At 41.2% G+C, this 24,437-nt stretch overlaps 1 protein-coding gene across 1 annotated transcript in view; it reads left to right on the forward strand.

Annotated features, from left to right (window-relative positions):
* BCAS3 (BCAS3, microtubule associated cell migration factor) overlaps nt 1-24,437 on the forward strand; it is a 545,610-nt gene that overhangs the window by 252,716 nt on the left and 268,457 nt on the right. Inside the window, exons 18-20 of the mRNA XM_019511118.1 lie at nt 1,267-1,391; nt 2,939-3,104; nt 4,332-4,432. Coding sequence (XP_019366663.1) covers nt 1,267-1,391; nt 2,939-3,104; nt 4,332-4,432 — 392 coding nt within the window. The remainder of the gene's footprint in view (nt 1-1,266; nt 1,392-2,938; nt 3,105-4,331; nt 4,433-24,437) is intronic.

The raw sequence follows: 24,437 nt of genomic DNA on the forward strand, positions 1-24,437 counted from the left end.
AAAAAAAAAAAAAAAAGTTGACTAATATTTATCCGGCAAGTGCCATTATAGTTGCACATCAGCTTCAGGCTGTCCGTTATCTTTTGGCTTTCTAATTGTTCTTCTTCTGCCACTTGAACTCATGATAGCTGCATAAGGACATGGTCTCGCTTATGCCTATGGGACTGACAACCACCTTGTACAAAAAGAATATGAACAAGAACAGGTACTCTGACAGCAGAGTCAGATCTACTGTGTATTGTGCAGCAAGGAAGCAAATGGCTGAAATAAGGAAAGGAGGTGGCAAGACACAAGTATTAGAGAAACAGAATAAAAAGAGAGAAAGATAGGGGGCTGCAGTAGTCAGATGGAGAGAAGGAGAAAGCTGGGACTTGAAAGTAGCATCTCAGATATCCTTTTTGTATTGCAGTTAAATTAGCTGAAAAAATAAGCATTGCCCTGAACATGATTTTGAATTGTTATAAAACAGGATGGAATCCTTCTCTGTTTGGGGACTTATTTAATCCCCTGATTCCTGTGTTCAGTTTTGCCTGTGGAGACTTTCACCTATACAAAATGATAAAAGCACATTTTTAAGGGGCAAAAGAAGGCAATTAAAACATTGGATAACGTGGCCCATGAATGTAATTGCATTATCATTGCATCTGCGACGTGGCGTTCCAGAGGACAATGTTTCTGAAGCTCATTCGATGCAGTATGTTCAGTTTATTACATAGCATCTGGTTGTATGTTTTGTCTCCACTTCCTTCCATCCCCTGCATGATCCTTCCTCCATCCACCCCATTTCTCCCAGTGGTTTCAGTGGAGTTGAAGCCACACCGCTGTCCTGCAGAACATGTTACGATTGTTTGTAAGTATCCTTTTTTTTTAAAAATGCAAGAAAATGGCAACCCACGAAAATGATTGAGCGCAAATTTAAGCTTTTGATCCCAAAAGATTCAATAATCAGAGGTGCCAAAATGTTTGCATTCGTTTTGGAAGCTGTTCCTCTTGGTTTCAGGTGTTTGACATTGGGTCTTTCAAAGAGTTTAAACAATTCTGCATTATTAGACAGTACTGTTCATCATAAAGCTAATGGATTTGGCAGTTAAGAAATGCTTGAACCTGCTTATTCAAAAATTCTGCACCCCCACAGTCCCAGTTCAGGATTGTGGGACCTCTCGGTCCTTCCAGTTTGAGTGAATGTCCAGTAAGCAACTTCTTGACTGAGTGAAATGCAACTTTGAGAATTGCTTGGTGTTTATTTTACTTTGTTCTTATTTTAAGCAAAGCCAAACCAGCTCCACAGATTTCACCTAGTAAATCCGTGGGAGGAGAGTTCTGTGTTGCTGCCGTCTTTGGATCATCGCGATCCTGGTTTGCAAATAATCCAGGCATAAAAAGAGAAAAAGGTTTGTATGTTAGAAAATGCTAAGTTTTTGGTTCTTTGCATGTAACTTGGTTAAAAAAAAAAAAGAAATTGACGGAGTTGAAGCGGCTTATACTGGACTTGTTTGACAAAAACCTGTTTTCTTAGTATTCATGGTAGATAGTTGGACCTTGTAGCCGATCTCAGTGCTGTTAGTGCTGTGCTGGTTTAGGCAATATGCACTGGAGTTGGCTTTATTGTGGCAACAGCAGACATGGCATTGAACTTCACAGCAAGCAGTTTCACAGCCTAATAGCAGCCTCATTTCAAGGCGGCTGTTGGCTGTCAAAAAATTGACTAGTAGGTGATTGATAGATTTAATCGCCCATTCTTGTGAATGGCAAGGTAATTGCTCTGTAACAAGGCATAATGAGGTGTGAATACCTGTGCACCCTCTGAATCTACATGAACTAGGTATCGTGCTTAATGTGACATAAGCAGTACCCTTAATATTGAGATCAGTGGGAGATGGCATATCGCTCATTCTAGCCGCATGATTTAAAAAGCGGACTGCATTTGCCACGGCATGTCTTAAGTCATTTGACTCTCTTTTCTGAATGGCTCCTGTGTCTGCTTGTTTAGTTCATGAATTAATTTTGCAATAGGATATTGTCTGTCAAATTTCTGGAAATCTTTACAAACCAATGGTGTCAGGGTCATATTATTCGAATGCTTCATGTTAGCTGGGATCAATTGACAATAACTTGAAAGTTGCACAATAAATCAGTTACTTTTCTGCAGTGCTGAAATGACCACAAAGGCACTTGTGAATCTGTTCATTCCCAGCATGCCTCTGCCCCTTGGCTTGGGAAAGACTCAGCTGTCGTGTTGGAGAGAGATCCACATATTAAGTGATATAGGCTGTAGCTGTGTTGGTCTAAGGACACAGGCAGACAAGGTTCTTTGGGTAAGTTAGATATCTTTTATTAGACCAACTGAAATTGTTGGAAAAATTTGGAAAAAATTCTTCTTTGCAAGCTTTTGAGTACAAATGCCTCTGGCTTTTTTACTGTTCATTGCATCCAGGAAGAGCACAGACCAACTGCAGGTGCTTCCTCAGTCTGACAAAGGGTGTTTGTACCTGAAAGCTTGCAAAGAACATTTTTCCAACTATCTGAGTTGGTCTCATAAAAGAAATGATATACTCAGCGAACCTTGCCTGCCACATTTTAAGTAACATTTGTTTTCAGAAGTACCTGCAAAAACATGAACTTGGCCGTATGTAACCCCTCAACACATGACATTGGCAGTGCCTGACCACCCAAACCCACTCCATTCTGGGATATGGTTTTCAAAGCCATAGATGGTAGTTGTAAATGCCAGGGAAGAAACAAGCATGCTCTATGCTTTTCTTCTCAACCTCTCCAGCGTTTCCCTGCATGATAGTAAAGGTTACACTGTACCACACATTCATAAAGAAGACAAATCATTTTTTTTAAATGCAGCAAATCTACTGGAACTATAAATGTTTCCTATAATTCTACTCTGCCATTGTAATAATAAATGTTTTCTGTGTCTTGTTTTGAACAGATCAATCGAAGCAATTTGTAGTAGAATCACTGTATATTATCAGCTGTTACGGTACCCTGGTGGAGCATGTCTTGGAACCACGTCCGCTCAGCACTGCTCCAAAGATCAGCGATGATACTCCTTTGGAAATGATGACTTGCCCAAGAGCCAGCTGGACACTGGTTAGGTAGCTCATCCCCTGGAATTTTGTTCTGCTTTTTGTCCTCGTGTTTAATTCAGACCTTTATCTTGTAAAGAGCCGAGCTATTCTTGGAGGGCATGAATGAGCTGTGACATCAACCCTTATTGACTTCAGTAAGAACGGAAGGTGCATGCTAATGTCCAGGTAGTGTGGAGCACCCATCAGGGCTGTAACCTTGCTAAGGACCAAATTCACGTCTTTGGCAATCCAGTGCTAAGCTCCCGTAGACTTCGTTAACACCAGGACTTCTAAAGAGCATAAAACTCCCACTTCCCTCTCTTAACAAACACATTTTATGCACAAGTTGAAAGTTAGCAGTTGACACGTATGGGAATCGATATATATTGGTGATTTAAAATAATCAAACGATAATTTCGCTTATTTTTAAAACTAAAATAAGGATACTCTTGTTAAAGAAATGGTGAAGTTATGCACTGAAATGTGTGACTGGAGCCTGTGACACGGAGTAAGACATCCTATAAGTAGCTGAAGGCGGCATCTTATCAAGGATTGCTGAAGAAATTGCTCCTGACTTGTGGAATAAAACAAACAGAAATTGATGAGACGATATTGTCCGTCCTTTTGACATTTTAAAATATTTTTCCATCGATTTTTGTAGGCTCCGATATTCTTTAGTGCTACTCATTCCTGGACTGGACTAATCAATACTTGATTTACCAAGCTATTTAGGAGTGGCCAACCCTAATTAAAATTACAACACAGTCTTCAAGACTATTATTGTTGAAAAGAGCAGGTTGTAATGGAATTGCAAATTCTAATTGGATCAATAGTCCATAACTTTACACAGCACTATTTCACAGTTTTGTAAATGCTCTGTTTCCTTTGCAGAACAGTAGCAACAATGGTATAACAAAGGTGCCCAGGTTCTGTTGTGTTTAATATTAAACGGCGCTAGCGCAACATACAGTAGTTCTAACATTCATTTACTAATGCATTCTGAATTGCCTTGATTGCTTTTTGTGTTCAGTATACAATGAAAGGAAAAAAGGTCTTGTCCTTTCTTCACCGTCCCTGTAAATTGGTCACACTTTTCAACTGACTGTGTTTGTATTTCAGTGTATGAGCAAGCTTATTTAAATAATTATAAACATTGTACAAGCTTGTCTAAATAATTGTATGTGATGACACAGGCACTGATTTACATTCTCTGTAATAGCTTAAATGTTAATAGTTTTGTGTTTTTTTCCCCAGAACTCCTCAGTGGAATGAACTGCAACCACCATTTAATGCAAACCACCCATTGCTCCTAGCTGCAGATGCAGTACAGTACTATCAGTATCTGCTCGCTGGCTGTGAGTAGCTAAGAACTTGATCTTGTTTTTTTGGTGTGAATTTAATTTAAAATAGTTATTTCCAAAAACAGTTTCTTAACCTACAATCGTAAAACAAGATACACTGGTTACCAGGGCCTTTTCTTAGGACCATTTTGCAAATACCAGTGACTGCAGGTTTTGTATTCTCCAAAGCATGAATGAAATGGGGAGAAAATTTAGAGTCTTCCCAAGATGAAAACTGTAGCCAATACATCTTAGAAATGTAGTGGCGGTGATTGTGTTGACATTTCTATTCTGAATTCTTGTTCTAATGAAAATAGGCATTTAATACCCAGCCTTAAAAAATTGCTGCAGGTTAAAACGTGGCATAAAAATGATGCCAGGGCTGCGGAGCCCCATGCACCTGTTTGTAGTCTCCCAGCTGGGCTCCAGGCGGCTGCTGGCAGAAGCTGCCCAAAGTCCAGGTCAGCTGTGGCACGCCGAGGAAAATGGCCACGCATACTGGGAGCTACCGGTATCCCTGGGCTAGTGGGTCTTTTATTATTTTTTTAATTATTGAGTTTTTTAGAATTAAATCTTGCATGTAATTTTGTAGCCCAAGTTTCTGATACAGACTAATGACTTCCAATTGAGTCTTTAAAATGCCTGCATATTTTAAAATGTAAGTTGAATTTTTACTCATTTTGCTTCTCCACATAGGAGCCAGGTGTATGTTTTCATACATCTGGAGGTTACATTTGTCTTGGTGGGCTTTAATATGTGGGATAAATAACTGGGCACATAAAAGACCGTAAAGTAGAATTCACACTTGTCTTGTAGTGCATGCCAAAAATGATGCTCAAAGTATTTTTTGCGAAGATTAAGTCACCAAAAAATTACAGTAAATCATGGGAGCAGAGTTGATCATTAGAAAATACAGTTTGAAAGAAGGTGCAACATCTGGGGAGGGTAGCATGTCTCCATAATGCCTCTTCACGTATACTGTTTCTCCTTCTTAACTGTGAATGTTTGCTTCCAAGCAGTATTAGTTATGGTCTCTTTGAGCTCAGAAGGCCCATGAAGTTAGCATGGCCCAGGTATGCCAACTTCTGTAGTTGGGCAACATGCAAGGGAGTGATTTTCAGCTTTCTGGAGGGAGGAATGAGGAGAGTACCTAAGGTGTCTTGCTGTGGCTGCAGAAGCATGAGTTTCAGCTGGGTGAAGCCAGAGAAGTCAAGAAAAGCTTGGCAGTGGCACCATCTCGGACTGGAAGGAACTGGTGCAGCAGGAGATTGCTGGGAATATACCATTGGTTTCAGCATGGGATCGCTATCAGAAAGCACCTTCCAAATTTATTCAATGGTAGAGTAATAAGTATGGTTTCATGTCGCCAGGAGTCCAGACAGTAAGAAGTGTCAAGCCAAGCCAGGTATTGCAACTGAGACTCATCTCATGTCACCAGATTTTCAGGGTCCTCTCATTTCTTTCCTCCTCTCTTGTATTCACGTCCCCACATGAATCAGATACTTGCTGGTAATTCACGTTGTCAGCATTTTTCCTTTTCCCCTGGAATTTGTCATTGCTAGGATATTTGGCACCAGGATCTTGGAGGCTGCTTCCTTCTGGAAGCCTTTTCAGGGATGTCTGGCCACCTGCTGCACGCTGTGCGGGATCTATTCACCTCATTATGAGGGAGCACATCTGTATTGCCCTGTCAGCTTAAGAACGTGGCATACGTTTTCTTTTCCTTTGGATAATACAAAACAGGAAGAATGTGACAATGGGGAAACAGCGCATCTCAAAGCTTAATGGACAGGGTAGATAAAGCTAGCATATTACGTGGTTCTAGTAATTAAAAATGCAGAAGGTGAATGTCTGGGTCACAAGATCGTGAGTCTGAAACATAACTAATGAAACTGATTGTAAGAGCAAATTAGATGTATTCCCTCTACCTGTCCAGCTGGTGCATGCATTCTGGAAGCCAAAATATGGATGAGGCCTGCAGGGTTAGAGAATATTTTCTCTCTTTAATTCTTGGCTGGGATAATACTCACAAAGCTCTATTCTTTTTAAAATTCTATATATCCTGGGCTGTGCTCTGTGTTGTATTTTCTATATGTGTTAGTCTTCCGTATTTCAGAGGAACCTATTTTAATCCTGAAGCTTCAAACAGCGTTCCAGCCCTAAAGCTCTTTCCCCCTCGTGTCTAGTCTTAAAAACCAGCCCCGAAGGATGGTTGTGGGATTTTCATTTGTTTTACTTGGATCTGTGAATTGAGTGGCACAGACAGCGAACACACTTAGCAGAGTATAATTATGGGAAGACGACAATGCTGCGAATGGAAATAGTAAAGAAGCTGTCCGTCCTGGGAAGAGGAGTAGGAGAGGATGCTGAACTACCTCATAATCCACAAGCAAAACAAATCAAATGCAGACCGATAAACAGAATTGTAGATGCATTATACAGAAAAACCTTCATAAGTGTAAGTCTTGTGTTTTTCTTGGTGCCTCATAAACACAGACCTTCACTTTTCTTACAAATACAGTACCTCTCTATTTAATGTCCGTTTTCCTGATTTGCAGAGGGATGGCGCAAGCCCCAGGCTTGTGAAAAATAGGGGGCATGTGAAATGTAAGCAGTACCAAAATGTTGGCCTTGCTGTGTATATAGGAGCAGATTTCCCCTGAATTAAAAAAGACCGACTTATTTCAGAGAGGTTTTCCTGAAGTCACTGTGGGATTCTGCTACACGAAGGCCTCGCTGGCGAAGCCTAGAGATTGTATTGTTAATTTCTGCCCATAATTTATGGGCGAAAACTGAAAAAGTACAGGCTATAATCTAATATTTCTATAAGCCAGGCAGTAGAGTAGATGCATTAATCCAATCCAGGATTGTGATAGCAGACTCGCTCCTGTATATGGTCTGCTGCAGCAGACGTCTTTGGAATTATCTGCTGAAGGTTGCTATGGCGAAGATGACTCAGCTGTAAATTAGTGCTGCTTTTGCAAGAGCAGAAAACAATATAAAACCTTTTCGCGGCCCAAAGAAATTACATTGAAAATGACTTCATAGCAGACCAAAAATACTAATGAACATGGCACACGAATTTGAGGTCTGTTAGCTTGGATTCGTCTGCTTTACAGATTCAAGGAAATAGAGTTAGAGTTTATGAGTTTTGTTTCAAATTAAAGAAAATGGGCAAACTGGATTCTTCCCCCAGCTCCCATGAAAGATGTGCAGTCGGAAATTTCAGACGCAAGCCATGCGAACGTGGATGCCTAGATTTGGCCACTGGTCTTTCAGAGTCATTCCGCTTTCACAACCCTGTCAATACAGATGGTTGTGGAAATGCGATTCCTTTAGGAGTAATGTGCCTAAGTGTTGGGCGGCATGACAGAAATATAGAAGGCAGAAAAACAGGTGGAGGCTGCAAAAACACCCAGTGTGTTAGCTGCCGGGTTTCGGCGACTGGAACTTGTATTTTTGTGCGATAGAAGCAGGCTTCTTGCTGGAATTTCAGTCTTTGCAAAGTGTCTGGTTTAAATACATTGGTTTGTATTTGAGACAACAGAGCATTGGGGGGTGCATGTTGGTCTCTGTGTAATATTTGTGATATTAAACGTGGAGAGAGGTCAGTATTTTCGAGTGTCCATGTCTAGAATTACCGGTAGGTATTCGGGTCCATATGCAAGCATCCATATACATATTTTAAGGTGGGCAGTACCCCCGCTGAAGTCAATATGAGCTGTGTATGTTCTTTGTTAGGAAAAGTCCGGTTGTTTGGTTAGGTAACTAAATGTGGAAGTTGACTTTCTGACTATGGTGGTATATTTCTACCTCCAATAGCCAGTTGGGGTGAATAACTGGTTGGTGTCACAGTGCAAGTTGAAATAACGACTTCTGTGTGGTCTGATCATGCTGCTGTTCATTTGTTCCACTATCGATACCCTGAGTTCTTAAGGTTTGGATCCCTGCATGCCTTGGTTATTAGATCAAAAATAACACGAGGGCATTATGTCCTGAAATGAAGAAAAGGTAACGTTGTTGCCCTGTAGTCATATAAATTATACCAGTTGTTTTGCTGGAATTAGTGTTTGGAAGAAAGAGCCTCCATTTGCATTGTAAATCTTTTTTGGAAATGCTGTTTTCTTGTGCTATCAATAGTGAACGTGTCTAGATAAGACAGAAGGGAAAGCAGTGGCCCAAGACAGGCATCTTTCATGGGGCAAAAAGAGTAGTGTATCTGTAGTCCTTTTCTGCATAGATCTTGCTCTGTAGTGCTTTCAAGGTTAATGCTGTGTGCAGTTATTTAAAAATTATCTGTCCAGACTTTCAGACGTACTTGGCACCCAGTAGTTTCTATAGGGCGCAATAGGGACTGCCTCCTGCTGGGCACTTTTGAAAATTGGTTGCTGTTAACCTTAACTTGCAATTTCCAATTGGAGTTGAATTGCTAGTTGAGGCCTGACCTCCCCTTTTCCATGGGCTCTGCTCATTTGTAGGTGCCTCTTTCGTCCTCGTAGGAAACAGTTATTTGCATTGCATGCATGCATGCACTTCTTTGAGCATATTTTCAGAGCCACAGAAAACCGATTTGCTGACTTCAGGTCACTGTATACAGAACAGTTATCTGTATGTGCTTTTTAGTGTCCAGTAAAATTAGGTGTAACGTGTACCTATGGTCAGAACGTAATTCTTTCTCTAAGTATATAAATGTACAGGACCAGATTCATTCCAGGTACTGAATTCAGGGATGAATATGGTCCTAAAAAAACTATACCAGATTGCTTCCTGAACTCAGAGCACCCTTTTAAAGAAAGAAAAGAAAATAGCATTATACAGTGTGTTCCTACGTTGGAGAGATCTTCCTAAGGACTGGTGGTCTTGGTGCATTATCGGTTACTTTACTGCATAGATTCATAGATATTAGGGTCGGGAGGGACCTCAGCAGATCATTGAGTCTGACCCCCCGCTCCGGGCAGGGAAGAGCGCTTTCCTGCCCGGGGCGTGCTTCCCTGCTTAATACCTTTTGTACCTGTGCACCTTTTGTTAATCCGCGAACGTTAAATAAAATCCAGAATAGCATTTGCACTATTTGAGTTCCACTGAGCTTTTAAAATCACGTTTTCATTCAGATAAAAAGAAATAGCATAGAGCTAAATTCAGAAGTTTAGAAAATAAAAAAAGGTCGAGGATTTCAAAACAATCTAGAAACTTGGCCATAAAACAGAAAACATACTAAAAGTTGACTCCTTTTCTGAATTTTGTTTCTTACACCTGCTTCTTCAGTGGTGTTATCCTTAGTTTTTGAGGCTACATTACTAAAAGCCACAGCAAATAGATTCCGTTAAACAAAACAGGATTCACAATGCAGGGGGGAAAAAAAACACCTGTTCACTTTTTCCTCAGGAAATACACACTAAAATGGAATTATCTGGCTCTGCTTACCTGCAGTAATGTAATGGGTTGACATTAGCTCTAGCCTCTGGTTTGATGTACTATCACTTCCGTAAGTAAGTTTAATTGCCAGCAAATGGCTAGATGGGAGTTTAGGGTGAATTCTACAGCTGTCTACCACGTTAGTAGTAAAAGGAGTTCTGGCGCCATTTCAGGGTCACTATTTGTATCTGTCTATCAGAGGTAGAATACAGCAGTTTCTCTCAGTTTCAGGCTTCTGTATAGCATTTCTGCCAATTGTTTGGTTCCATTAAGTGTACGGGAGGAAATAAAAGCCTGAATGACCAAGTCACAAGGGGCTATGGATAGACCCTTTCTTTGTCCACACTCAGAACATTGCATTAGGTCTCATTATCCATTTATAATAAGTGACCTTTGCCCTCTGGGTCATTGAAAAATACTCAATGTGCTTTTCTAACACAGGGTACCTCTATCAGCAGACAGCCGGAACAATGAAACGTCTGGTAGTCTGGTTGAAGGGGTATACTTTGCAGGTTTTCCTAAATATGCAGTTTGATGCCAAAGCATAATAGTAAAATCTTCTTTAATCTTTGGAAAGTTCAAAGTAGGCCAATAATGTATTGGCTGGGGTACGGCAGGAGAACCGTTTTTTTGTTTTTTTTTTATAAATACTGGATTTATTTTAGCATAACTCAGTAACTATCTTGTAAAAAGGATTTTCAAGTTATAAGCTGTGAATATAAGGAAGTAACAAGGAGCTATTGTCTGAGAAAATGTTTCATAGAACAAGTGTCCAAGACCTTTATCCCAAGGGCATTTGCAAGGGGATTGGCACAGCTGTTTGATTGCTTTGAGGTCATCTGTGACATCTGCTGCAAAAACCTGGATGCCTGGTAAGCGTTACACATTTACCTGAGCGCTCCAACAGCCAGTGGTTCTTTGACTTACTTTTTCACTTTCATTGACAAATGGGGAACTGGATGGTGAATGATCTGGACCACTTACATTTTAACACTTACATGAGGACTTGCATTTTATATTGAGAAACCTACTGGCCTACAGAAACATCGGTATCCTTTGGATAATTTCTGCAATTGCCTGGAGTAGAAATACCAAAGGACAAAGCATCTTCTTGCAATTTGCTCCATCACAAAACTAAGTATTAAGCTACCCAAAGACCCCACTCAGAGTCAGGGTCTAATCGTGCTAGGTACTGTAAAAAACACCAAAGCCAGTCTGTGGCCCAAGGAGTTTACATAAGAAACGGGGACCTACCAAAATCGTATGGGAAGTGTGCAGCACAGCAGCTCCTTTAATCTTGCTTGTTTTGCTGTGCGCACCCCCGTCCCTGATTGGCAGAAGGGCCCTACCACCTGCTGCTGATCGTCCTGGACGCAAAACCCGCAATTTGTAATATGCTGTGTTTTTTTGCCTCCTGCTGCTGATTGGCCAAGGGGCCCTGACAGCACTGCTGCTGAATGCCTGGCAGGCAAAAACTGCGGCATATTTAAAACTAAGGTCCCTAATAGTAAAGGATTATTTGTAGAGAGCTGCCTAAACTCCTAAGAACAAGCTGCTATGATGAGATACGGTACTTCCAGTCAGTTGTTAAGGACGAGATACAGTACTTCCAGGGTTTGATCAGAGGAAGGTAGAGTTGGAAGGGGTCTCACAAGGTCATCATCTAATCTAGCCCCTTGCTCAAGGCAGGATCATCCCTGACTAACAAATCCCAGTCAAGCGTCTTTCTAATCTGCTCTTGAAAATGTCCAAGGATGGCGATTCTGGTTTCTCTAGGTAGACTCTCCCAATGTTTGACCACCCTTATAGTCAGAAAGTGCCTCCTAATCTCCAAACTAAATTCCTTGGCTGCAGCTTGAAGCCATTGTTCCTAGTTTTGTCCCCTACAGCCACAGAGAAAAGCCTGTCTCCACCCCCTCTGAAACTGCCCTTCAGGTATTTAAAGACTGTTTTCAATTTCCTCCTCAGTCTTTTCTTCTCTAGACTAAATAACTTTGGTTCTTTCAACCTTTCCTCATAAGTCATGCCTCCAAGGCCCCTAATCGTTTTTTTTTTTTTGCTCTGTGTTTTACCTTTTCCAAACTGTCCGCATCCTTCTTGAAGTATGGGACCCAAAACTGGACACAGGACTCCAGGTATGGCCTCTCCAGTGCTGAATGGCATAGAAGAATCATTTTCCTTGATTTGCAAGTGACATTCCTGTTAATATAACTGTAGCAGGCTGGCTGGCAAAGGCTTGCAGCAGGCTACACATTCCAGGCTGGAGGAGTCTGCAGGTCTGTGGGGTCTACAGCAAGCTGCTGGCAGTCAGGAGGGAGAGGGCCCTTGGCTAGTGGCAGCAGAACCAAGCCAAGGACTCTCCCCCTTTCTCTGTCAACCCCCTGGCTCCTCTCCCTCAGAGTCTTTAACTTCCTGTGGCCAGCTAATCATCCTCTGCGGCTGGTCCAGTTCTCCTAGGCAGCCTGCAATCACTCCTGACTGCCTACAGCTGGCTGCATTCCCTCCCCACCACCCCCACAAACCTGCAGACTCCTCCAGCCAGCTTGTTATAACAACCCAGTATGCTGTTGGCTTTCGTTGTTAAAAAAGAAAAAAGAGTACCCTGTTGACTTGTTGAATAGTCTACTGTAACCTAGGTCCTTCAGTCATCTTTGTTCTCTAAGCACTAGTTGCTTCCACTATGTTCAGTTGGTCCTATAGAAGTTAACACCCCAGAAAATCCTTGCTTCAGGAATCAAGACGCTGGTAGTAAGTGAAAGCTATTTAAGTTTGCTTTTTACTTCCCTACCATTAATTACCATAGTTGCAATGAGGAACCTCTCTTGGCTTATTTTCTAACCAATATTTTTATTTCTAGTACTGTAAATTGAAGCTTTAAGTGTTGGATTAACTTAAACTGTACTTCCATTTTGTGATATGGGTAAAGAGATTTACCCAGCCAACCACCACCTCCTTGCATTATGTATTTGCATGGATACAGGAGCTTGTACACTGCATATGGTTCTCTGATGATCAGTAATTTCCTACATATAATCGGGTTTAATAGCCTGTCCTATCTGTTGATAATCCTATAGTAAATATTACCAAAATTGAAACTTACATCTGTTTTTTTTTTAAAAGGATGAGATACAGTATTTCCAGTGGTTGACATATATAGGTTCATGCATTTAAGAACAAGGCTGGAAATGAGCACCTTTAAACAAAGCAAAGTTGAACTTTAAGGCTAAATACAGTCAAAAAGATAAAGGCTGAATCTGTTCAATCTTTGCAGGTTACCGTAAGCTACGTGGGTTGAACTGATAAGCAAGTGACCAGACATTCACTTTTGATTCAGGAATGCAGCCACATGCCTGCAGAGGCCCATGCCAGAAGCCAGGGTGCACTAGAGCACATCTTTTTGCTCCGCTGGAGCAGATAGCTTAGGCCAAAGCTAGCCTGCCCACCCTGCAAGGGTGGACTTTGCGGGGGACGTACAAAGCATCCTGTGATGCTGGGGGTCTGTGAGTTAACTTGAATCTGGAGAAGAACTGGGAGAAAAGTTCAGTAAACTGATTTAACCTACATCAGTTAAATCTGATACTATACCCATCCAGGTTTATCTTAAACTGCTTTCAGCCATTTTGAAAGCAGTTTATGTGCACTGAACTCCTGGTGTGTTATAGAGTTAAACCAGTTTCCAATCACTTACACCAGTTTAGATGTAATTTCTGTTCCTAGCCTAAAAATGGGATGTCCCTTGTATGTAGATGCTTATAGTTTCTCTCCTTTTGCCACTGTTGGGGTACCTTCAAATTCCAAGCAGCAGCTCATCAAGACAATTTTATGGAGCGGACCTGCAGTTGTCAGAAGCAGACCTATGACAAGAATTAATATATTAACTCATATGCAGCACTCTTTGACAAATTGCTTACTAAATACATCAAAATTGATTGGACATTCTGTGTTTAAATTGACAAATGACTGCATTAGGGGAAGGAGGGAAATCCATTAATTACAGCTGCCCTCAAACATAGGAAATGTAATCATATAAATATAGATTTTGTTAAAACAAAAATCTCTGCTTTATTGTAGTGTTGCTGGTAAGTGTACTTGCACCTCTTTGCTATTAAATCTCTAATAGGAGGTTTTAAAGGCAGTTCTTAGCAATTGACTTAAATAATCAAAAGACCATTTCTGTTGTGTTAAAAGGAATGATGCACTGCTTCCTTATCCCGCTATGAGCACTCCTGAAAAATGTATTTCTCTCTTAGGAAGGGGGATGGGTGAGTGGCATCATAACAGCTTGTTCATTAATTGTTTTCTCAAATAATATTTAATTCATGTGCCTTAACCCTAGAATTTGAAGATCTAGAACACAGCTTCCTCCAGATCAAGGTGGTGATCCCTGATCCTTTCTATCCTCCTGTGATAGACGCTAGGGGTGTGCGAAACAGGCCGTATTCGATTCACATTCAGATTCGGCCTGTATCGGGGACAGTGATTCGATTTATTGATTCAGATCACTGTTCCCAATTTGATTTGGCCAAATGGAAAAGCTGAAGATTCAGTGCTGATTTAGAGAATCGGTGATTCAGCCATAGATAGTCACAGCTTTAAATGTTTTTTCTATATACCTCGAGGTACTAGGTCCAGCTTGTGAATGCTGTGATGCTGGGGCATCACAGAGTACACAGAGGACCACTCCCCCCACTGCTCCTGTGGGACGCTCCATCTGCCCCAGCATCACAGAGTTGATGAGCTGCCTAGCAGCTTGAGTTATGTAGAAAAAACATTTAAAGCAGTGTCTGTGTACGAATCTCTGAATATTTCCAAATCTCACTGCATCGATTTGGTTCAGATTCAATTGGGAGAGATTAAAGGGTCTCCTGATTCCGTTTGGATTCAGAGGTTTGGCCACCAAATCAGGCAAAATCTCCGCTGAATTGAATCAAAACTTGGCACAGCTCTAATGGATAGGTTTTTGTCTATGTGTATGCTGTAGTGATTTGTATTTAAGGTACACCTCAAGGCAAAATTAGGTTTGTGAGCCTAAAGCAGCACCATTAAACCAATAAGGCCCATATTTACTTCTGACACAGACTTTGGCCCTTGTAATACATCCTTATTTGTCTGTGGACCAAACGTTGTGCATATTTTGCATTTTCCTTGTAGTGCCTTTCATCAAGGGATTCCATATCTGACATGCTAAGTGCTCGCTAACTGTTGTCTTTAAAAGGGAAGGGTTGCTGCTGGTTAACTGTTTAGTTGAGCTAATTGATAACACAATCTGTGCATGTAGTCTGAAGGGCCTATGGCGTCGTGTTTGTGTTGCCTACTCCCTCTGCAAGTTAAACACCATGGGCAAGATTTTTGTCTCTGAGCAACATTCCAGACCTTTATTGCCTATTTGACTCTCCTTTCACACATTCCACTGATGACAGTGGAGAAGCTACACACGCAACTAGTGTACGTTATGCAATAGAGAACAATAGGTAGAATGGCAGAGGGGAATAGGTAAAGAGACTGGGATGGAGAATTTTGCCTTTTAAGGGACTTTTTCTCTTTGATGAAAATATTTTTTCTATTTTTAATGAATCTGGTGAATCACAATATCACGAGAGAAAGCTAAACATTCATATAGTATTTTGTAACAGTATTGACATGCTTTATGACAAATCGTAAGCAATGCCTTTCCAGGATTTTCAACAGGCCATTGTTTCAGTGGAGGCTTATTGTGTGATTTGTGTGTGTGTTGGTTACATTTATATTGAACACTGTGTATGAAGATGTGCTATAGGGACAATGAAGATCTTAGCTTTATGAATGATGAGTAACCACATGCATAATCTTTACAAAATGCATACTTACCTTTTATAGCAAAAGGCTCTTCCAAGATCACAAGGCTTAGTTAAGTCCAGGCTTCTAGGTACTACTTCAATAAAAATAATACACGTAACCATCATCAAACCAGAGGCAATTCTCGGGGAACTGTTTTACAGGTACAAAGTTTTGCCCATCCCAGTGTGTTTAGTCTCGGTTCACTCTACAGTTGTAACACTTTTGTAGAGCCTCTGGCTACTTGCAGAGTTTCAACGGGAGCTCTCTTTTCTCAAAGCTTGTCAGTTGTGCTCTGCATCCCTCCACTATAAGTAAGGACTGCCCACAAAATTGTGACAAATCAGAAATCACAGGTTTAATGGTCACAATTTTGCAGTGATCCACAGGTTGCATTTGCAACAGCTATGTGGTACGCACAATGGATGAGAAATCAAAGCAGTTCAGAGCTGAATATTGTGGAAGGTGGCTGGGAGATTTTTTTTAATGAATGAAGTGCTGATGAAGGCCAAAGCAGCAATTTTGTAAAACAAACAACCCGATTTGTTGCTACACCTGAATGACCCTTTCAGTCATGGCTTTCCCACTTGTTTCACCAGGGCTGTTCCAGCTAACTTTTTGGCAGGTGCCCCAGGAAACTGCTTGAGGGTAGACAGTTGCATTACATCAGGATTTTGGCATTTGTACAAACATCGTTAAACAGCTTGGATGGCACCAACTAGATGTAAGCTCATCATCAAAGAAGGAAGTTAAATATTAATGTTGTGTAAATTCACCAGTTGTTGTTGCTGCTGTGTTTGCTGTGAAAATCTCCAGAAAATGGTATTGCCTTTTCTGAGCTCATACTTCATTTTGCATTATAACTAAAGCATGAAATGTACTTTTCAAGATGACTGGTGTAAGTACCACTCAGCATACAATAACTTGTCTTTCCGAAGACTAGCCCTTACCTCGCTGAGGATCTGAAGGGTTAATCAGAAGTCACCGAAAAGTTCTGGTCCTTATTTAATAAATTTATGAGTCTCTTCCAGATTTGAAAAGTGTGTTTTAGAAAGGATGGTTCAGCTAAGAACATTAGGGAGAACATTTTAAAGAATGACTCTCCATTTTGGGTAGTCAGTATATGGGCTGTCCTGTAATACGGACAAGTAGTAGTAGGAATTGTATACCTGATGAAAGATAAATACTTTATGATAATTAAAAACAATATTTAGAAAAAGGCTTTTTCTGAAAATATCTTTAAATGTTGTTTAGTGGGATGAGAGCAATTTCAAGACGCTGTTTTTCTGCTTTTCTTTTAAGACCACATGGTGTTTTCTGCTTTACATCTGTGTTTTTTAATTTCCAAATTAAACACCCGTATCAGAAACTTGATATCATTTTTTGGCTTTGGTTGGTTTTAGACCTTCTGTAAGAGTTGATAACAGCATACTGAGCATTTTCCTGATTATAACCTAACTTTCTTTTAAGCAGTTGGAGATTAAAGAAGAGCCTCTGCCCACAGGTATAATACTTTGTTATTGTTTCTTGGCTGCTGGCTCCTCCTTATCTCTACTGCAACATTTATTTTTATCGCAGTGGTATGTAAGCATTAGTCATGATCACGTTTCTCTCCTCCTCCACTTTATCCTAATCATCCCTGTTATAGGTGTTACAGAGCCAGCACCTGGCTCTGTAGTAAAAACTAATGATCCTAGTACAAAGTAGCCGGATAACTCTCAATGCTTTTCCACAGGCAGCCGAGTTTACCTGCGGTGGTGTCCCTGTCAAAGGAGCCAAGTGGCTTTAGTTGCATGGGGAGAGGGCGCTCGGTTTTCATTTACCTTCTTAACATGGCAGCTTCCATTTTGAAGCTCATCATAATTTCTTCTTGCCCCTAATACGTTTGGTTTCCGCACCTGATGACTTTTGGAATTATTGTGTGTGTTTGTATAGTTTATTGTATAAAAGTGGTCTTCCTTCTCCGTGCTGCAGGTATGCTTTTCTGCTCCATTTTTGCCCATCAGCTTTGCCTTCTCTGGGATGCTGATCAAGTGCAGAATAGGCACTGGAGATCCTCAGTGTTGGTGGAGGAGGAGAGACTTCCCAATTTCCCTGGCTTTAGTGTATCGTAATTTGAAAACAGAGTGACTGGGGACTCTGCCCTTTGTGTTTCCTTTTGAAGTGGCAGGAGAAGGTAAAAGGGATTTACCATGCTATTTTTTACAATATGATTCTGCTTGGCATTTCATTCTAAGATAATCCTGGATCCCATGCAGTCTGTTTGAAGGGAGTTATTTTCAATTATGTAGTCTGTGTTTTAAGTGCTTTAGTAAAATGATTTGAAGAACTTTTACAATTTTGCTTCATTTACCACTTTTTTATTTTAATTGATTTCCTGTTTTCAAGGTACAGGGAGATGTAGCTGGCTCTGCTAGTCTGAAGTCAAGTACAAGGCAGGGTAGATTTGCATTTTCACTTTTCAAGACAGTCATCCACAAATATGCTATTGAGATTTGCTGGAATTCACCATGATATCAATCACAAATAATGAGAAATACTGTTTGGTATATAGTTAATAGTTATTTTTATAAAATTGGGATTTTCATATTTCTTCATTAACTATGAAGACGAGAACTTCTGGGGTTTGACTTAGCTGCTGGCAAGACAAAAAGCAAAAGTAAGTTTCCTTAAGACGACAGCCTGCTGCTTTTCACTTTTACTAACAAGTGGTTAAGTGAAGCCAATTTGATTCCTTTGCTGAGTATAGGACTGAATGGGATAAATGGAAACATGACAGATGTCACTTCGTAGAGGATCTGTGTTATTCCAGCTGAGCTATCTGGCAGATGTTTAGGACCAGAGCATTCAATATGTTTAGCCACAATCAATATTTGTGTAATACAGTAAAGCTGGATAAAAAAAAAAAAAAAGCATCAGGAGACGTGTTGAATTCTGCAACTCTTAAGTAAAATGTACAGGAAGTATGTGAAAAAGTTATTGGGGCAAGATAGATATACATGAACATGCACATAACCACAGCAGAGTGTATTAAATATTTGCTCATCCCAGCCTAACTTTCAATTGCTAAATGCTGGAAACAGCACTGGGCATAAGAATTAAAATACTTTCAGATGTGTACAAACAACAATAATGAACAAGAGCACATGCTGAAACATTTCTTTCCATTCTTACGTGGTCACCTGGAACTTCTTAGAGAGGGGTCCATCAACACTAAGGGGTCAGTTTTCAAAGCAGTGTACAGGGATTTAGCCGCGCGACTCCTATTGACGTTAATGGGAGTCAAACGGTTAAATCCCCACACACTGCTTTGAAAATTTACTACTAAGCCTCTTGACTTCTCACTACATACTTTGATTGTAACAGTAATCCATGGTTAACATAATTTTCCCGACAATAATGTCAAACATACTTTTGAAGTCAGTGAATTATAGAAATAGTTACCTCTTCCATAATTCTTTAAAGATGGCCATCAGACGGATTTCACAGTAGGTCCTTGCAGCTGAAATCATTCCTTAATACAGGAAAGAATTTATTTATTGCTTATTGGTACAGAACTGATAGCTGCTGCACACCCTAAATACCTAAGATTGTAGTTGCAGAGCAATGCAACGCTTGCACGGAGCAAGTGGTACAGTCGTCTCTAGCTCTGCCTCCAAGGTGCTTAGCTTCCTTTTACAAGAATTCAGAAAAGGAAGCTGGAGTCAGGAATAATAAGCATGTACCTGCCTTGGCACATCGAGAGAAACAGTGAAGCCTGATTACATAATCAGTTACTTCTATGGGAAAAATGCCAGCGTGGCTGACTATCAGACTAATGGAATATAAAGAACCACTGAAAATATAGTTATCAAAGCTCCTGAGAATTTCACTACTACTTATGCTGCTTCCAATTTTAAATAGTCCCTTTCCATTATAAACTCTGCTCCCTAGTAAAATTTGATTGATATGTTAATAATGAAATAGATAAATCTGCAAGCCAAAGGGAATATCCAGTCCTCATTTCACATTGAAGGGTAACAGCCAGGGAGCCAACAACTACAGTTGTCAGACAGGATGGGGAACACATATTCACCAGAACTGTGCTATAAGAATTGATGAAACAGCTACTGGGATTTAACTATGTGACAAACATTCGTTGTAATAAGTTACCTGGGAACATAGTACGTGAAGCTAAAAAAAAAAATCTAACCTCTTGAGTTCAACAGGAAGCAACATTAAACGGACTTATACCGAGACGGTTGATTTCTATTCATTATGCATAACATGACGTAACAAATACGTCAGCAGCAGCAATAATAAAATTGTGTAAATTGCCAGAACTGCTTATTTTCATCTTAAAAGAAGTTTAACTTGTGAGTCGGGCTGACCATGTGTCTGATGACTCCGTCTGTATTTAGTCCATTTTAGATATAACGGAAACTGCAAAGAAAAGTTATCAAAAAGTAGATGCTTGTACATGACTTGCATTTGAAATCATGGCCCATGTTCAGTTTGTGCACACATTTCTCGTTGGCAACAAATGAATTTGCATACGAACCAAGGTTTGGCCTTTAGAAGTTAGTTATGAATCATTGTTTCTGTGTCTGAGCCAGATTTTAGAAGTGTATTATTCAGAACTATAAATTGTGTGTATTCAGGTGAAATAATAGAAAACTTTTATGTAGGGTTTTTCTGAAAAAATGGTAGTCATTTTGTGATTCTCCAACCCTCTCTTTGCTTATTTTGGACACACCTATGTTTGCAAGGCAAACAGTACCGTGAAAAATTAATGTCTAACTCCTTGTTGAATTGAATTGGAGTTATCTTGCACCTTTGTAAATCCTGTATGCTTATCTTTAAATGAAAACATTTTTTTTGTTCTAAATTTAGAAAAAACAGGGAAAATTAGTGATTTAGCATTTAAAAAGTATAATCTTAAACACACAATTGGAGTGTATTTAAAATGCACAGTTAAAATATTTAAATATTAAGATACACAATTAAAGTGTATTTAAGAAACTCCCTATGCTTGAAGAAGGGTGACTGAGCCTGAAAGCTTGCTAAGAACTTTTTTCCAAATACTCATGTGGTCTAATAAAAGATATCGTAACTACTCAAAGAACCTTGCCTGCCTATGTCCTTAGACCAACATGGCTACAACCAAAAACCCAGCACAATTAAAGTGTAATTCTTTTTGTTTGAACACATTTCAGCTGTTGAAATATGACAGTTTATAATATTTGATTGAGTAAACATTTGTGGTATGCCTCCGTATTTATCATATGATTAGCCCATCTGTGAACAAAAGTGCTGTTCTACTGATTCCAGTATTTGATTGCTGTGTAATTTGCATATTTACCTAAATACTGCCCACACGCCAAAAGCGTCTGTGCAAATGTTAACATGATTGCATTTTTATGTGCATACTAGAAATCATGGCTTTTTTAGCCATTTAGGCTTTCTTACTTTCAAGTGGAACTTGCACAGTTCTTAGCTGCCTTACAGCCAAAAAACATATTCAGCAGCCACAAAGCCAGCAAGACACGTTGATTCTTTAGACATCAGCTTCCACCTCAACTCTGTTGCGGACCAATTCCAGGGGAAGCTTGTCACCTTTGTACAACTCCCCAACTCCTTCGACAGAAAAGCCAGGTGAAAGGACTGTTTGAAGTGGTAGTTGCGATGCCTACCTTCTGCCCAACAACCCACTGGTTGCCGAGCAAGTGGGTGATCTAGGTTGAAGAGTAACCCAACCTTGAGGACATATTTAAATCCACATCTCCCTCTTCTCAGGAGAGTGTCTTTAGCCCCAAGCCATGGGTAGGGTCTCTATCTTGTTTAAAGCTGGGCCACTGGGTTGGAAAGAAATGCAAGGATTGTGGAACTGGAAGGAGAGGATGCAAGAGGCACCCTGACTCCGTAGCCCACTGAAGAGGTCAGTTTCTTGTGCAGGAGAGATTTCTGGTTTCTGGTCCTGGCCCCCAGTGCTTTTTTGCATTTTGCATCAAGCAGTTATTGGGTAAAATGCTAAAACAGTCATTGGAAGTATTGGGCTTAAGGTGGGGACTGCCGTTGTCTGCCAGTTAGCGGTCTCGTCTCCGAGTTAACTGGATCCTGACCTGACAAGGGCTTGCTATGCTGCCTGTTGAGTGGATGGGATAGGTATGCAAGGGCCTCTGGGCGGAATAGGATTTCACCCCTGAGGCAAGGCGCATACAAAGACATAGACATCTTAAGGGTGGAATAGGATCTGGGGCTAAACATTGTTATCGTTCTTAACCTTTAGACTGCATGAAAGAATCAGGACCTGTATTTTCATAGGGGTATCTGCTCAGTCTGTTGTTGCAGCCCCTGTTCTGGCCCCCACAATCAGTTGCATTAGGAATTGCATGCACAAATGGCAGAAAGTATAATGGTTGTTCAGGTAGTAAGATGCCTTAAATAACTACTTGTGTTTGCAGTGGCAATGGCCTTGTCTCTCCTATAGGGTATATAGGCAGGAGGTGGGTTTTTAAAAATTATTTAAGGGCATAAATGATGTCTATGTTACAGTAGGTGCAAAGGCAGGTACCTTGTAGCTGGCCTGCATGTCCCCTGTGTTCTGGTCACAAAACAGTGAAAGTATGTCCTACACAGTGCTGCTAGGTGTGTGTAACTGGATGTGGAGCAAATGTATTAGAACGAATGCCCCTGGGGGCCAATGTAAAGGGAGCAATAAAATGGTGGCAGCAGCCAGGGAATTTGAGTCTCTGGTGTCAGGTAAGATTCCGTGATACTCAGACCACCACCACCATCCTCCACTCCCGGGCACCTCTGCCCAGGGCCCCAACATTGCTAGTTACGCTTCTGGTGGACAGAGCTATACTGGATGGAGGGGGATATTGCTTTCCTCCGAAGGAAGGAGGAGGCCAGATGGCATACGGTGAGCCTGGAGCTGCGTAACAGTGTGTTGCTCCTTACTAGGGCTTTGTGGTAAGTTTTTGGAGTGAACCCCGCACATGTGTGAACCCATGTATACTTGTTTTGTACTAGCAAGTAAGGTTTAGAGATGCCCGTGAACAACTGGTGCCTCCCAAGACTGGGGGGCGTCATTTGTAGTTGGCAGTGAGCAGGGACCACTTGCAGATGCCGGCGGTTGCAGTGGCGTTGGCAGGGTCAGGGGAACCCCTTGCAGACACCAGCGGTGACGTTGCCGGTGAGCAGGGGAGGGGGCAGGTGACGAGCAGCGACTGCCCGCAGAAGCCAGTGGCGGCCTTGGCAGTGACCAGTCTCAGGCAGGGGGAGCACATGCCCCCCTGCGCCCCCCATACACATCACCTACAGAGATGCCAGTTCTGTCATTTTGGCTCCAGATATTTCATAACTATGTACTTCCCATTTTAACCGTGGAGGCCACAACAGCCAACAGTGCCCCAGGTTAGCGTTAGGTTGGTACATTTTATCTTTGAAATTATTTTTAACTGGGTTACTGTAGGTGTACTAAAGGTATTGGAGTCACAGCCACAACAGGTTGACTTTCAGCGTGGTTCAGAAATAGCACGTTGAATTCATTTTAAGGAAAAATCAAAGCACCTGCACTTGTCAGGAAAAGGATCTCTTTGTATGATAAGGAAATGTCCTTTTCACAATTATACGTTGTCTGTGACTGCTCTTCCCTGGAAGAGTAATGAGAGTAAGGTGAAACCAGATACATAGTGCAAGTTACTTTTTTGAAAATTTTAATAAGAAATAATTGCACATCAGGATCAGCAATCAAGACGGACCATTGACAGGCTTAATACAAAATATAAGAAAAAAAAGCTCTTTTTATAATATCTATGTTGTAGTGTTTGTAAAGTTTCTTTATTATTTAGTATAACATTAGCTGCAGCATTATCTATGAAGGGTCTATGACGCTCTCCATTATAAATCCACATTTTCAAAGGACCACAGTTGGGAAAGAAACAGTTCCTCTGGGCTCAGGTTGTTGTTACCATTGCTCTGGGTTCATTAACCTTAACTTGAAGTTCTTAAAAAATGTGAAAAGTGCTACCTAGTGGTGTACCGATGCACAGCAATCGGTTTTGTACCGTTTAGACCTGGGGCCAACAACCTTAATAAGATACGGGCTGGAACAGCTCAGCTCCAGTCCAGCACAGGCCGGGTGGCTTTGGCAGTACGTCAGCAACATTGGGGTTGGGGATGTTGCTTGTGCCCATGCTGGACCTGTGGGAGCTGTGTCTGTGCCATTGTTGCTTCATCCCAGTTGTAGCGTGGGCACAGCTTCCAGCTGGTAGCATCTGAGCTGGGGCCAGGCAGCTGGAAACTGCGTCCTCGCCACTTCCACTCCTCCCCTCCAGCCCTGGCTCCCAGCTTCAGCAGGGGCACAGCCAGCCCTGGCTCACTTCCCCACCGGCTGGAAGCCTCACCCGTGTTGCGAGTAGGGAGAACCTGCAGCAATATGGGCACAGCTTCCAGTTGCCTGGGCCCCGCACGGCTCCTCTCGGCTCCAGGAGGGGCACAGATAGAGACAAAGCCTTGCAGCTCTACGGACCAGGTCTGTATTCGTCTATAATGAACAAATATGCCAATAGGCAAATCTCCAGCAAGGGGCTCACTTCTGACCGGGCCAGTTCTCACAAGGCGCTGTGCATCTCCGCTTGCAGCGAAGGGCAATGGGAGTTGAAGGCACGCTGTACCTGGTGGGACTGGGACCTCGGTTAGGCTCTTTTGCTATCAAAACCAGATTTTAAAAATGCTCACTTGTATGTTATGTGTGGCATGTACATGCTGTTCTATTAAAGAATAAAAGAAAGTATTGAAGTTTGAC

The sequence above is a fragment of the Gavialis gangeticus genome, unplaced genomic scaffold (assembly GCF_001723915.1).
Source record: "Gavialis gangeticus isolate Ggan-Ray unplaced genomic scaffold, GavGan_comp1, whole genome shotgun sequence".
NCBI lineage: Eukaryota > Metazoa > Chordata > Crocodylia > Gavialidae > Gavialis > Gavialis gangeticus.